This window comes from Panthera uncia, assembly GCF_023721935.1.
Source record: "Panthera uncia isolate 11264 chromosome C1 unlocalized genomic scaffold, Puncia_PCG_1.0 HiC_scaffold_4, whole genome shotgun sequence".
NCBI lineage: Eukaryota > Metazoa > Chordata > Mammalia > Carnivora > Felidae > Panthera > Panthera uncia.
The window spans coordinates 1,029,000-1,043,149 of NW_026057585.1; the positions used below are offsets into that span (position 1 = coordinate 1,029,000).

Here is a 14,150-nt window from a genome sequence, read left to right on the forward strand (position 1 = left end):
TTTTTTTTTTTTAATTTTTTTTTTTTCAACTTTTTTTATTTTTATTTTTGGGACAGAGAGAGACATAGCATGAACGGGGGAGGGGCAGAGAGAGAGGGAGACACAGAATCGGAAACAGGCTCCAGGCTCCGAGCCATCAGCCCAGAGCCTGACGCGGGGCTCGAACTCACGGACCGCGAGATCGTGACCTGGCTGAAGTCGGACGCTTAACCGACGGCGCCACCCAGGCGCCCCTATCATCCACAGTTTATATTCATTCTGCCAGATGTTTGATATCCATGCATTAATTAATTGTTGGTTATGGGCTCTAAGAAAGTTACATAGTAGAGAACTGGTATAAGATTAAATAGTTAAAAAAGTTGCTTAGAATGATGTCTTTTTCAGTAAAACTAGTCTGGACACTACAGAAGTGTGTGTTGTGTAGTCTTTGCTCAAGGACTGCCTGTGGTATGGATTTGGCTCTTTTTTTTAAGTTTATTTTTGAGAGAGAGAACACAGCAGGGGAAGGGCAGAGAGAGGGAGACAAAGAATCTGAAGCAGGCTCCAGGCTCTGAGCTGTCAGCACAAAGCCTGATGTGGGGCTTGAACCCACAAGCTGTTAGATCATGACCTTAGCCAAAGTTGAAGTTGGAAGCTTAACCAACTGAGCCACCCAGGCACCCCACCCTTCTTTTTAATTCTGTTTCTGGCTAGCGTTGTCTTTTGTATATTTATGTTAAATATGAAACTAAGAAAATTTAAGTTGATACCTTATATGTTTTTCTTTCCTTGCTCACATTTTCTCCCCACTGTGGTCCTGGCCTGGGAAGACAAAAATAATTAGAATTTAGAGACCAGTTAGAATCGAGTTAGGCACTTTAGCCATTGAAACTGTGGGCACTTGGTTGTAGCTAACTCAGTGGGGTGTTGGCTGGATTTTTTTTTTTTTAATTTTAGTTAACATACAATGCAATATTGGTTTCAGGAGTAGAATTCAGTGATTCATCACTTACATAAAACACTCAGTGCTCATCATAAGTGCCCTCCTTAGTACCCATCACGCTGCCTGGATATTTTAAATTTTCAAGGGAACAACGCCATCTGTTGGGCACCTTAAAAATGAATCCTGTCACGTTCTATGGACCCAACTATTTAGACTAGTTTTAGGTTGGTTTTTGGCATAGAGATGTGGTAAAAAAAAGTTTCTGAAATACTAAGGGCACTGTGAGAGCCTTTGCATTAAAAGCTTTATTTGAGCATTGAGCAGTAATGCTATTATAATTCCAAGACAAAGAAGTTGACCTTTAGTCTACTGATGTTGGGGGGCAGAATAGCAGTAGCTCTTTTTTATTTTTATTTTTTACTTATTTTTGAGAGGAGGAGGCAGAGAGAGAGGGAGAGAGACAATCCCAAGCAGGCTCCGTGCTGACAGCCCAGAGCCCTACGCAGGTGAAATCAAGAGTCTGGTGGATGCTGGGACACCTGGGTGGCTCAGTCAGTTAAGTATCCTACTCTTGGTTTCAGCTCAGGTCGTGATCTTGTGGTTTGTGAGTTTGAGCCCCACATTTGGCTCTGTGCTGACAGTATGGTGCCTGCTTGGGATTTTCTCTCTCTTCCTCTCTCTTTGCCCCTCCTGCACTCTGTCTCAAAATAAATAAACTTAAAAAAAAAAAAAAAAGTGGATGCTTAACTGAGGCATCCAGGTGCGCCTAGCAATAGCTCTTTGTTTACACTGCAGAGGTGCAGACTTTGTGTTTATAAGAAACATGTAGGGGTGCCTGGGTAGCTCAGTCAGTTGAGTGTCCATCCTGCTCTTGATTTTGGCTTAGGTCATGATCTTGTGGTTCATGGGATCAGGTCGCACATTGAACTCCGTGCTGACAGTGCAGAGCCTGCTTAGGATTCTCTCCCTCTCTCTCCCTCTCCCCCTCTCTAAAAATAAATAAATAAACTTGAAAAAGAAAAAGCATGTAACTTAGGTGTCTTCAAATTAAAGGCCCACTCCCAAGTCATGGTGGAGTATAAGAATACAATTTGGAAGGGAAAAGAACTACCACCCACTTTCTGAATTCTGGGCAGTCTAGAATTTGACCCTGCAGCATCACCTTTTTGAAAGAGCAGCTAACAGCCTAAGTTTGTAAACTGGGAATGTAGTGTGACAAGTGAGGTTCTTATCCTGGGTGTAAAATTTAAGAGATTGCAAAAAAGGCTCAGGAATAAAAGAGTATTTTAACATAGTAAAAGAGTACTATTAATACGAAAAAGTTCATAATGAGCAAAATATACCTTTTTTACTTTTTTTTTTTTTTTTTTTTTTTTTGAGAGAGAGCACATGAGCAGGGAGGAAAGGGGCAGAGGGAGAGAGAGCGCATCTTAAGCAGGCTCTATGCCCTGCCTGGAGCCTGACATGTGACTCAATCCCGCAATCCTGGGATCATGACCTGAGCCAAAATCAAGAGTCAGACACTCAACTGACTGAGCCACCCAGGTGCCCCTATTATTATTGTTTTTAAAGATTTTCTTCTTCAGTAATATCTGTACCCACAGTGGGGCTCAAGTCACAACTCAGATCAAAAGTCATGTGCTCCACTGACTAAGCCAGCCAGGTACCCCCAAAACATACATTTTAATCGAAGACCCTGTACTTGGATGATTTGCCTCACCCTGATCATAGCCCTGGGTATTACAGATTAAATTTTTATACTCCTCTTATTGAATAATTGCTGTGAGCTCTTTCATAATTTGTTTTCAAGAATAAAACTTATAATGAGGCACCTGAGAGGCTCAGTCAGTTAAGCGTCCTACTCTCAATTTCAGCTCAGGTCATGAGATTTGATCCCCAGTCAGGCTCTGCACTGACAGCTCAGAGCCTGGTTGGGATTCTCTATCTCCCTCTCTCTGCCCCTCTCCCACTTGTGTGTGCTCTGTCTCTCTCTCAAAATAAATATTTTTAAGAGAGCAAAAGTTATAATTCTAGATCCTTCGAAATGTGGCAGTAGGGGGAGGTTAGGGGAAAGGGTAGAGGGAGCATAAGGGTGGATTGAAGAATCTGATTCCATATTTTGTATAAAACCACTTCTCATTTTGAGGTCAATATCTTCTTAGGTCCAATATCTTTTTTTTTTTTTTTTTAATGTTTATTTTTGAGTGAGAGACACAGAGTGAGCAGGGGAGGAGCAGAGAGAAAGGAAGACACAGAATCAGAAGCAGGCTGTAGACTCCCAGCTATCAGCACAAGAGCCCGATGGGGCTCAAACTCAAAAACCGCGAGATCCTGACCCGAGCCAAAGTCAGACGCTTAACCGACTGAGCCACCCAGGCGCCCCATTGAGGTCAGTGTCTTATTTGGTCCTTTTTTCTTGTAGCATGGCGGACACCGACCTCTTTATGGAATGTGAGGAGGAGGAGCTGGAGCCATGGCAGAAAATCAGCGATGTCATTGAGGATTCTGTCGTTGAAGATTATAATTCAGTGGATAAAACTACTACAGGTAACAAAAACTCTTTTGATCTTGGATTGTTATTTAAACTGACTCAGTTGGATGGCATTTTTATTAAGAAAGTGTGAGGTGGAGAAAGACTTTTAAGAACCCAAGGATGGATGCCTCGTTGTGGCGCTGGTGCTTTTTTTTTTTTCTATGCTTTAGTCTGTAAAAATGCCTCAGTTTCTTCATATGTGAAGCTAGAAACACTATGCTCAATTTATTTAAAACATTGAGAGTTGAGTTAACCAATGCTTAGCAATCATTTGGCAGTCCTCTTACCAAATGTACGAACAAGAACGCAAAGTGTAGTGTGTGTGGCAGTGTTCATTTATGTACCCAGTCAAACACAGGATCCCGTAGTCTTTTTTCTCTTCTTTGTTTGTTTTACTTGACCTTGGTTTCCTTTGTGAGCTGAACAGAGTTTGCTTTGTGTCTGCCTTCATGAACAGTTTACAAACATAGGCTTGTTAGCTGCTCTTTCAAAAACGTGATGTTGCAGGGTCAAATTCTAGATTGCCCTAAATTCAGAGAGTGGGTGATGGTTCTTTCCCCCTGCTAAATTGTATCTGTTGCTCTCTTTATTTTTATCTTTCCTACCTTGAGACCTGAAGATGGCATTGGTTTAGGCTGAAACAGGGCACAGTTCAGGATCTTGTGTATGGCTTATTATGTATGCATGGTTATAAATACCAATAGTGGTGATAATAAACCTTTGAGTCCTAGAGATTTGCTTGTGCTTTATAAGCAAAACCTTAAAATACTGGTTCAGTGAGCTCGCGATCTAAATTAACCAGGAAATATGAGATGAAGAAGGCATTGTGTCTAATTGGTGGAGCGAGGGACAAGTAGGAGGAGAAATCAGATGAACAGTTGGATTTGCAAAGAAAGCAGGAAACTTTTTGGCTGTAGAGACCCACAACAAGATGAAAGGGATTAGAACAATATCCTTTAGTGTCATCTGTCCCTGTCTCCAAGTGACTATGCCTCCCCTTCCCCACAGTTTCTGTGAGCCAGCAGCCAGTCTCGGCTCCAGTGCCCATCGCTGCCCATGCTTCTGTTGCTGGGCACCTCTCTACATCCACCACCGTTAGTAGCAGCGGGGCACAGAACAGCGACAGTACAAAGAAGACTCTTGTCACACTAATTGCCAACAACAATGGTAAGTGGGATTATTGGGAAATTCTTCCTGGGCCAGAGGGGTGAGAGAGAGAAATAAAGAGGTCTTAGGAACAGATGTACCTGTTTAGTTTTAGGTACTGAGATGGTTCTACTAGTTGGAGTGAATTTAGTAATGATTCTGTGATATGGAAGTGATTCAGTAGTGTTGCTGTTCCTTCTGAGTTAGTGCTGAATGGATGCTGGTCTTTCAAGTCTGAGGGCAGCTGATCTTGCTGCTGGTAATTTGTGGGAGAGAAAATGTAAACCTAAAATTCCTGACTATTAAAAAGATTGGGCGGGGGGTGCTGTTTGATTGTTTTTGTTATTTTTTTAAGTAGAATAAGCCCCACTAGTTTGGTAAGAATTCTCCCAGGGCAGCTTTGTTCTGAATTTTCTTTGGCAGATTCATATGGTCATTGGTTCCTGGGTATGGAAAATAGGATAGGGTTGTTTTCTACTTGAAGGAAGTGGTGAAAGAGTGGTGCTTCTAGTGTATTTATTGACTAGAGAAGCTGCGTAGTATTGGTTTCTATTCATTTCTGATGACTGTTTTTACACTCTGAAGGCAAGTTATGTCTTAAGATTCCTAAACTAGAATAAGCACCTTTATAGAATCATTGTGTTGCTGCAGAGGGCTTACTTTTAATTGTTTTATTTCCTTTAAAAACAAAATAGCTTTATTAATACAAGAATAATACGTGTATTGTAGAAAAAGTAAACTGAAAAAAATAAAAGGAAGGAAAAAATTTTTTAACTGTGATCTCACTACCTGGAGATAACTATTTGTAATTCTTATTTTGTACATATATGTACTTTTATATACTCCCATGTGGTATATGTTGTGATTTACTTTTTATAAAAACGGATCATACAGCCTCTACATTACTCTTTGCCTCCATTTTCCCCTTAATATGCAATGAATATCTTCCCATTTTAATCAGTGTATGTCTGTAACATTGTTGATGAGTAAAGGTACAGTTCACCCTTGAACAACATGGGGGGTAGGGGTGCCAACTGTCTGCATAGTTGAAAATTTACATATAACTTTTGATTCCCCCCAAATTTAAATACTGATAGCCTTCTGTTGATAAGTTGATTATCACAGATTTTGTATGTAATATGTATTATACTGTATTCTTACAATAGAGTAAGCTAGAGAAAAGAAAATGTTATACAGAAAATCATAAAAAAGAGAGATAACATAGTACTATACTATATTTATTAAAAAAAAATCCAGGGGTGCCTGGGTGGCTCAGTTGGTTGGGTGTCCAACTCTTGATTTCTGCTCTGGTCATGATCTCATGGTTTGATCCATGGGATCAAACCCCATGTCGGGCTGTGGCTGACAGCATGGAGCCTGCTTGGGATTCTCTCTCCCTCTTTCTCTGCCCTCTTCCCCCCTCCCCCATGCACACATACTTTCTCAAAAATAAATAGACTTAGAGGCACCTGGGTGGCTCAGTCGGTTAAGCATCCGACTTCAGCTCAGGTCGTGATCTCACAGTCCGTGAGTTCAAGCCCTGCATAGGGCTCTGTGCTGAGAGCTCAGAGCCTGGAGCCTGTTTCAGATTCTGTGTCTCCCTCTCTCTGCCCCTTCCCCGCTCATGCCCTGTCTCTCAAAAATGAATAAACGTTAAAAAAAATTAAAAATAAATAAAAATAAATAAACTTAAAATCCATATACAAGTGGACCTTCACAATTCAAACCTGTGTTGTTCAAGAGTCAACTGTATTTCCTGTTGTTTGGTTACTTATTATTAACGATAGTTGTAAAGGGCTATACTGCTACTTTAAAGAGCTATTGTGAGCATCTCTGTCTCTGTGTCTTTTCTCACCTCCTTACTTCTGAGAACATATTTATAAATGTCAAATTATTGGATCGAAAGTCAGCATAGTTTTTAAGGCTTTTGATATTTTTCCTGGAATGGCCATCTAGAAATGTTGTATTAGTTTATATTTCCATTAGAAGTACATATGGTGGTCTTATTTTTGGCTATAACCATTTACTCCTCTACTGTTAGATATTTATTACAGTCCTTAGTTTTTGTGATTACAAGCAGTGCTTGGTGAGCATTCTCAGGCATTGTATCTGTGTGCACTGTGTAAGCATATCTGCAGTAGAAAGTGAAATTGTTTGGATCAGGCATTTAAAACTTGATAGATGGTCTCAAATTGTCCTAATAGATTGCCCTGAATAATTGCCCACCAATAGCTCTTTCCTCATATTGCTGCCAACTTTAGGTACTATTGAACTTAAATCTAATTTCTGTAGGCATTTTTTTCAGTTGTTGGGTACTGAAAATACGATTTTTATTATATGAAACATCCTTAGAATTTTTTTGAACTTATAGATAGGGGCCCTTACATACATATAAAGATGAGGAACCACTATCCAGAGGATTCTGTCATTTTACAGATGTGGAAACCAAAGGTCTAGAGAGTCTAAACAATGTGCTTAAAGTCAAATAGTTGGTAAGTGACTAAACTGGATTTGAATTGTCTAGATTTCAGTTTGTGTCCTTTCCTCTGTTATATGGCTTTCCTGTATTTCTCTTAAAATAATCTGTCAAAGTGCTGTTAGCAACCAGCATAACTAAATTTTTCTTTGATCGTACGATACTCCAAGGCTTATGAGGACACACTGACATGACCTAGTCTCCTTGACTCCTTGAATGGACTTTTGATTTCCGAGCCCACCTAGGGCTGTGTACAAAGTTAAAAAAAAAAGTCTATCTATATACAGATACCTCTAGTATTTAAATTAAAATGTTAACCCATGGGGGGTGTGGATAGCTCAGTCAGTTGAACATCTGACTCTTGATTTCAGCTCAGCTCATGATCCCAGGGTCATGGAATCAATTCCCGCATCAGGGTCTGCACTGAGCATAGAGCCTGCTGGGGATTTTCTCTCCTCTGCCCCTCTACCCCATTCTTTCTCTCTCTCTTTCTCAAAAAAAAAATAAATAAATAAAACATTAACCCATGTTAGTGGGAAAAAAATTGGGTACAGACTGGTAACCAGTTACATATGTCGTGTATATTTTTCCAAAAAATTTTCATGCATAGATAAGCATGCATTAATAAATCCAATTTGCCTAGCCACCCCCCTTTTTGCATAATACAGGCAATTCTGTAACTTTTTAAATCTGATACTCTTTTTTTTCTTTTTTGAGAGGGGGCATAAGTGAGAGAGAGGCAGAGACAGGGAGAGAGAGAGAGAGAGAGAGAGAGAGGGAGGGAGAGAGAGAGAATCCCACGAGAGGTAGAGAGAGAGGGAGAAGAGAGAGAGAAGTGGGGCTCACCCTAAGTGAGGCTCGAGCTCACGAACTGTGAGATCATGACCTGAGCTGAGGTCAGATGCTTAACTGACTGAGCCTCCCAGGCACCCTTATCTGATATTCTTGAAATGCTAGTCTAGGTTTAAGGATGAGACTTCAGAATAGAGTGGATTTGGGGCACCTGAGTGGCTCAGTAGGTTAAAGCACCAGACTCTTGATTTCGTCTCAGATCGTGATCTTAGAGTTCATGGGATCAAGCTGACAGCACAGAGCCTGCTTAGGATTCTTTCACTCTGCCCTTCCCCCACTCTCTCTCAAAAAAATAAAATAAAAATAAATAAATAAACAAACAAATATTTAAAACTGGTTGGGCTCCTGGTTATCAATAGCCACCTCCACCAATAATTATATTATTAAAAAAATTCTTTTGGGGGCACTGATTTAGCTTTTATAATTTATCTATTTCTCTTGTTTTCTTTGCCCTCTCTATACAAAAAGCATTTTCTTGACTCTTGATTTTGAGGAACTTTTTTTTTTTTTTTAATGTGGGAGGGAGGCCAGGAGTTGAGACAGAGGAGGAGTACATTGATGGTTTTTGTAATGGTCTAGTCCTGTGCTGGGTGATGGATTCAAGAGTGTTTATCATTGTACTTTAGAACTTTTAGGGGTGTCTGGGTGGCTCAGTCGGTTAAGCATCCTGCTTAGGCTCAGGTCATGATCCTCACATCCGTGAGTTTGAGCCCCGCATCCAGATCTGTGCTGACAGTTCAGAGCCTGGAGCCTGCTTCAGAGTCTGTGTCTTCCTCTCTCTCTGCCCCACCCCTGCTTGTGCTGTCTCTCAAAAATGAATAAATGTTAAAATAATTTTTAAAAAGCCTTTTAAATGTGTGTAGTATTTTATGAGTCAAGTGTTAAAATATAATTAAGGTAAAGATTATTTTGAAAGAATAAATAGTGGAAAGGATATGGACACAGTTTTGTTCTGTACTCCAAAATACCTGTTCCATGGAGAATGATAATTGCTTAAGAATAAAATGTAATCAATCCTTTCCTATATAATGGGTATAGAATAGTTTTTCAGCAGATGATACCGGGACAACTGGGTACTTTTCCCACATGGAAGTGGATGGAGTGGCCCTTCCACTCCTTACCGTTTATAAGCGTTAACTAAATGGTCAGTGTAAGAGTTAAGACTGTAAAACTTTTAGAAGCAAACATAGGTGTAAATCTTTATGACCTTGATTTAGGTAGTGGATTCTTAGGATCCAAAAGCATATGTAACCATAGAAAAAAATGATTGGACTTTATAAAAATTAAAACCTTTTATGCTTCAAAGGGCATAATCAAGAAGTGAAAACACCCATAGAATGGGAGAAAAATTGGGGCGCCTGGGTGGCTCAGTCGGTTAAGCGGCTGACTTCGGCTCAGGTCATGATCTCACGGTCTGTGAGTTCGAGCCCCGCATCGGGCTCTGTGCTGACAGCTCAGAGCCTGGAGCCTGTTTCAGATTCTGTGTCTCCCTCTCTCTCTGCCCCTCCCCTGTTCATGCTCTGTCTCTCTCTGTCTCAAAAATAAATAAACGTTAAAAAAAAAAAATTAAAAAAAAAAAGAATGGGAGAAAAATTGTGCAAATAATATATATGATAAGGGACATGATAACTAGAATATATAAAGAACTACAATTCAATAATAAAAAGACAATCCAATTTCTTAAATGAGCAGAGGATCTAGATAGACATTTCTCCAAAGAGAATATATAAATGGCCAGTAAGCACATGAAAAATGCTCTACATCATTAGTCACTGAGGAAATGCATATCAGAACCACAGTGAGATTACCACTTTACACCCACTAGGATGGCTATAATCAAAAAGGTGGACAAATAACAAGTGTTGGTGAGAATGTGGAGACATTGGGACTCCTATATTGCTGATGAGAATGTAAAAATGGTATGGCCACTTTGGGAAATAGTTTGTCAATTTCTCAAAAAGTTAAGTGTACTTACTTGACTCAGCAGTTCTCCTAGCTGTATATTCGAAACATGGAAACATGTTCACACAAATGTCCTGAACAAATGTTCATAGTATTATTCATATAGCCCCCAAATGGAACAGCGTGAGCTGTTGAATGGGTAAACAAAAGGTGGTATATCTGTACAGTGGGATATTATTTGGCCATAAAAAGGAATGAAATACTGATGTATACTAAAACATGAATAACCCTTGAAAATGTAGTGCTGAATGAAAGGAGTCAGACAGAAAAGGCAACATACTGTATGACTCCATTTATACGATCTGTGGTTTCCAGGGCTGGGGAGAGAAGATAGGGAAAAACTGCTAATGGGCACAAGATTTTTTTCTTAGGATGATGAACATGTTCTGGAATTAAATAGAAGTGATAGTTGCACAAACCTTGTATTCGAATATACTAAAAACCTCTGAATTGTATACTTTACATGGGTATGTATGATATGTTTATGTTATCTCAGTAAAGCTTTTTTTTTTTTTTAAGAAAGTATCAGGAATAAAACTTCAGAACATTTTTACAATCCTTTTTGTTCTTCAGAATCTACCACTCAGCGTTTAGAAATGATTTCTGTAGTTCTGACTGATCGTATTTGTTTGCATTGGAAAGACATAGTATGTAGTGAAATAAACCACTGCTTAATTCTGAGCTGTGAATGATGTGAATTTAATGTTAATAGATGTCTTATTCTATAACTAATAATGACTTTCAACTCTTGTTTAGCCCATTTTGACTCAATTTAGCTCTCATCCCTGGGTTTTAAGACTATGTAAGTAAACAAAAAAATAAAGGAAACATGAAGACCTTCAGATTTGTAAAAACAGCATATTGTGAGAGAAGCTGCTGAATCTCTAACCTGTATTTAATCAGTTTATGGCTATGGTTCCAAGTTTATTTGAGAGCACCCTGTGAGGCAGGGTGCTGGTTGGTTGATACTTCTATAGGCATTTCAAGTTTAAGGATTCTGATTGCCTGCTTCTTTTATCCTCTGGAAATAGAACTTTGTAAGACCCATGAATTGGCAGAATTTCTTTAAAGAAAAACTTAAGAATGTAGAATCATTTAAAATATTTTGTTAGAATTCATTAGAGTTATTAGATTATAGAAAGTGGGTGGCAAGTACAGATAAAACAAAATTGATACTAGTTAATAATTGTTACAGCTGAGTGATGGGTACATGGGGTACATTCATTATGATATTCTATTTTTGTGTATTTGAACTTCTCCATAATAAAACATTTAAATTAAAATAGCAAATTGCCAATATAATTAGCATTGATAGAACTTGGAATTTCTGTTTGTCAACCTCTCATAATGACTATTCAGCTGGCCTCATAACTATGAGGTCTAGTCCACTGATGGGCACTCAATTTCTGGAAAAAAGTGGGACAAGCCATTGTTGGCCCATTAATAGCCACCTGTATACCCACTCCAGTAGTCTAGCTTTGTAGCTAACTGCACTGACTCCGTCTGTCAAGTAGGACATACAATTCAGAGGAACCCATCCCACTGTGGTTATTTGAGGCAAAAAGTTGAGGCACAGTGTCTTATTTGAATCTTTGAGTTAGGTATATCGACTCTGAAATTTTCTGTCTGGTTTTGGGGTATTCTTTGTAAATCAGTAAAATTTAGTATTAATGATTTTTTTAGCCCAATGTAGTAAAAAAAAACAAAAACAAAAACAAAACTTTAAAACATTTACAAAATTACTTTTTTCACAAATGAAAACAACCTAAAATGTTTCAGTAGCCAGTTTATTAGTATTTATTATGAATGAGTCATCTGCTTCATAAAGTCATACCATTTTTACTGGGTATTGGTTAGTTTTTAACCAAGTCTTTATCAGTTCTGATGTCAAAAAAGAGACGGATAGCCTGTCAATCTCTCTGTTCCCATATCTGTAAAAGCCACTGATTGCTTAGAGAACCTGTTGCATTTCTGAGATTTGAAATCACTAGGAAGAGGCATCATTCTATAGATGTTGTGTACTTGCTGAATTAATGTTTGTTGATGAATACTTCTCTGATAAAAATATTAAAGTGGATTCGCTAACAGCAAATTACATTCTGACAAAATAAGTTTCACTTAGTTAAAATATGTAAAAAAAAATGTTACTTTGTTTTGCTAGTTTGGTATGGAGAGATTATGTTAAATCGTATATTAAATCATCAGAGTCCAAATGATAGCCATGTAGAAAAAGTCTTACTAAATTAAGACATCCCTAGTTAAGATATACGGGGGAGATATTAGTGAACCTCCCCTATCTACCTGTTTTTCTGTTAGATGTAGATTTGGGTGAAGCTTAAATTTTTGGTGAGGTTGGTGATGTTAAACCTGAGGTGAGTTGTGACAGTTTTGGATATTTTAATATCTGAGACCGCATTTCTTATCTGAGACCCCAATGTTTCTTGTAAAATGTGGCTTTGTTTTCTCTTACATTTTTTTTTCTTTTACCCTTAGCTGGCAATTCTTTGGTCCAACAAGGTGGACAGCCGCTCATCCTAACCCAGAATCCAACCCCAGGTCTGGGCACAATGGTTACTCAACCAGTATTGAGGCCTGTCCAGGTCATGCAGAATGCCAATCATGTGACTAGTTCTCCTGTGGCCTCACAACCAATATTCATCACTACGCAGGTGAGTAGGACTCTGAATTCTGGGGCTGGATAGGGAAGGAAAGAAAGACTGTGTGAACCTTTGGAGTTTTAAGTCCTGTCTTTTGTCCTGGCTTTCTCATTTGCTGTTTTATAATTTGATACTAACTTTTATGGAAAGCCCAATATAACATACAGCTGGGTAATATCTTCTTCCTATCCTTCAGAGGGCTGTTAAGTGGTTTGATTGAGATCTGGGCAGAAATTAGTTGGAAAGCTTAGATTAGGAAGTGTTAATACTTGGCCCTCAAAGCTTCTTGCCCTTTGCTTGGGTTGATTTTCTTATAATGGGTGAGTTAATTGACTTGGAAATCTGTGTGTGAAATTGGTGAAGTGCAGGGAGAACTTTGGAAGAGAAGGAGGCAGATTATTTGATACATAATGTCAGTTGAAGTTGAAAGCCTGATGCTGGATGTGGAACCTAAAGGCAAGTGCTGCTCTTGGCCTGTGGCTTCCTGAGTTACAAACTCTCCTCTTACAGATTTGCCAGAGGTTTGTGGACTTTGGAAACAATTTCTTAACAATTGGTTTGTGTTGAATCACTCCAGTGAATACTCTTAGAGTGTCACTTTTTTCCCCTTCTATGTCTTTATCTGTTTAGGGGCCAGTTTGTGGATGAGGTATTTTTTAAGCTGATTTTTTAAGACAGGAAGTAGATTTTCATTTTTGCTCATATGGACTAAAGCTTATTCTTCAATTTTGATATTTTGTCACTCAAAACTTTTGCCAAAATTCCTAAATTTCTCCATCTTGGTCATTTAAAAGCTCTACCTCTAGAAAAAGAACCACTGGGTAGGAGTGGGAATTTTTTGGATGTAGTCTTACTGTAGTATCTGCTAGTGTTAGCTAATCTCCATGTTAAAGATCATTTTGCTTTTTAATGCAGGGATTTCCTGTAAGAAATGTCCGGCCTGTACAAAATGCAATGAATCAGGTTGGGATTGTGCTGAACGTACAGCAAGGCCAAACGGTTAGACCAATAACACTAGTCCCAGGTAAGGAAAAATGTCTACCCATTTGAAATAAACTGGCATCCAGAAGATTTGTTTTTACTGTCTCAAAGTATTCTTGGTCATTTAAAAAGCATACTTAAGGAAAATCTAAAAATATAAGATCACACTGATTTAAGCCCAATTTTTAAAAATGATATCTAACCTTTGGCCAGGATGGTGGTTTTATTTTTCTTTTTAACTTTTTACCACCCTTTAAAGAAGGGTTTATTTGTTATCCTGAAGGAATATTATTAATGCAAACTCTCAAATTTCCGATTTCTTGTAAGTTTACTCACTTACATGGTGGGATTATAAACTTTCTTTCCCTTTAATTTTATAGCATAGATTTTGGGTATAAAACAAATGACCTAACCTTGGATGATAAATATTGCCAATGACTAGTTAGTATTTTTTTTTAAGAAACTGAATTGAAAATAATTTTCTGAAATCTTGTCATTTTCCCCACAGTTCTTTATTAAGTGTCTGTAAGTTTACTACAATTCAGACCAAAAGAGATCTTAATTTCGTTGTTGTGAAGGTACCTCCATAAGCTGGTCTCTCTAAGTTGTCGTTGTTGTTCT

At 38.5% G+C, this 14,150-nt stretch overlaps 1 protein-coding gene across 4 annotated transcripts in view; it reads left to right on the plus strand.

Moving 5' to 3' along the window:
• POGZ (pogo transposable element derived with ZNF domain) overlaps window positions 1-14,150 on the plus strand; it is a 54,579-nt gene that overhangs the window by 19,778 nt on the left and 20,651 nt on the right. For 2 of the 4 annotated variants that reach the window (XM_049616254.1, XM_049616255.1), the window contains exons 2-5: window positions 3,345-3,469; window positions 4,464-4,622; window positions 12,385-12,560; window positions 13,464-13,572. In XM_049616254.1, coding sequence (XP_049472211.1) covers window positions 3,346-3,469; window positions 4,464-4,622; window positions 12,385-12,560; window positions 13,464-13,572 — 568 coding nt within the window. In that variant the 5' untranslated portion in view covers window position 3,345. The remainder of the gene's footprint in view (window positions 1-3,344; window positions 3,470-4,463; window positions 4,623-12,384; window positions 12,561-13,463; window positions 13,573-14,150) is intronic. The other 2 variants (XM_049616256.1, XM_049616257.1) reach the window with 1 other exon arrangement.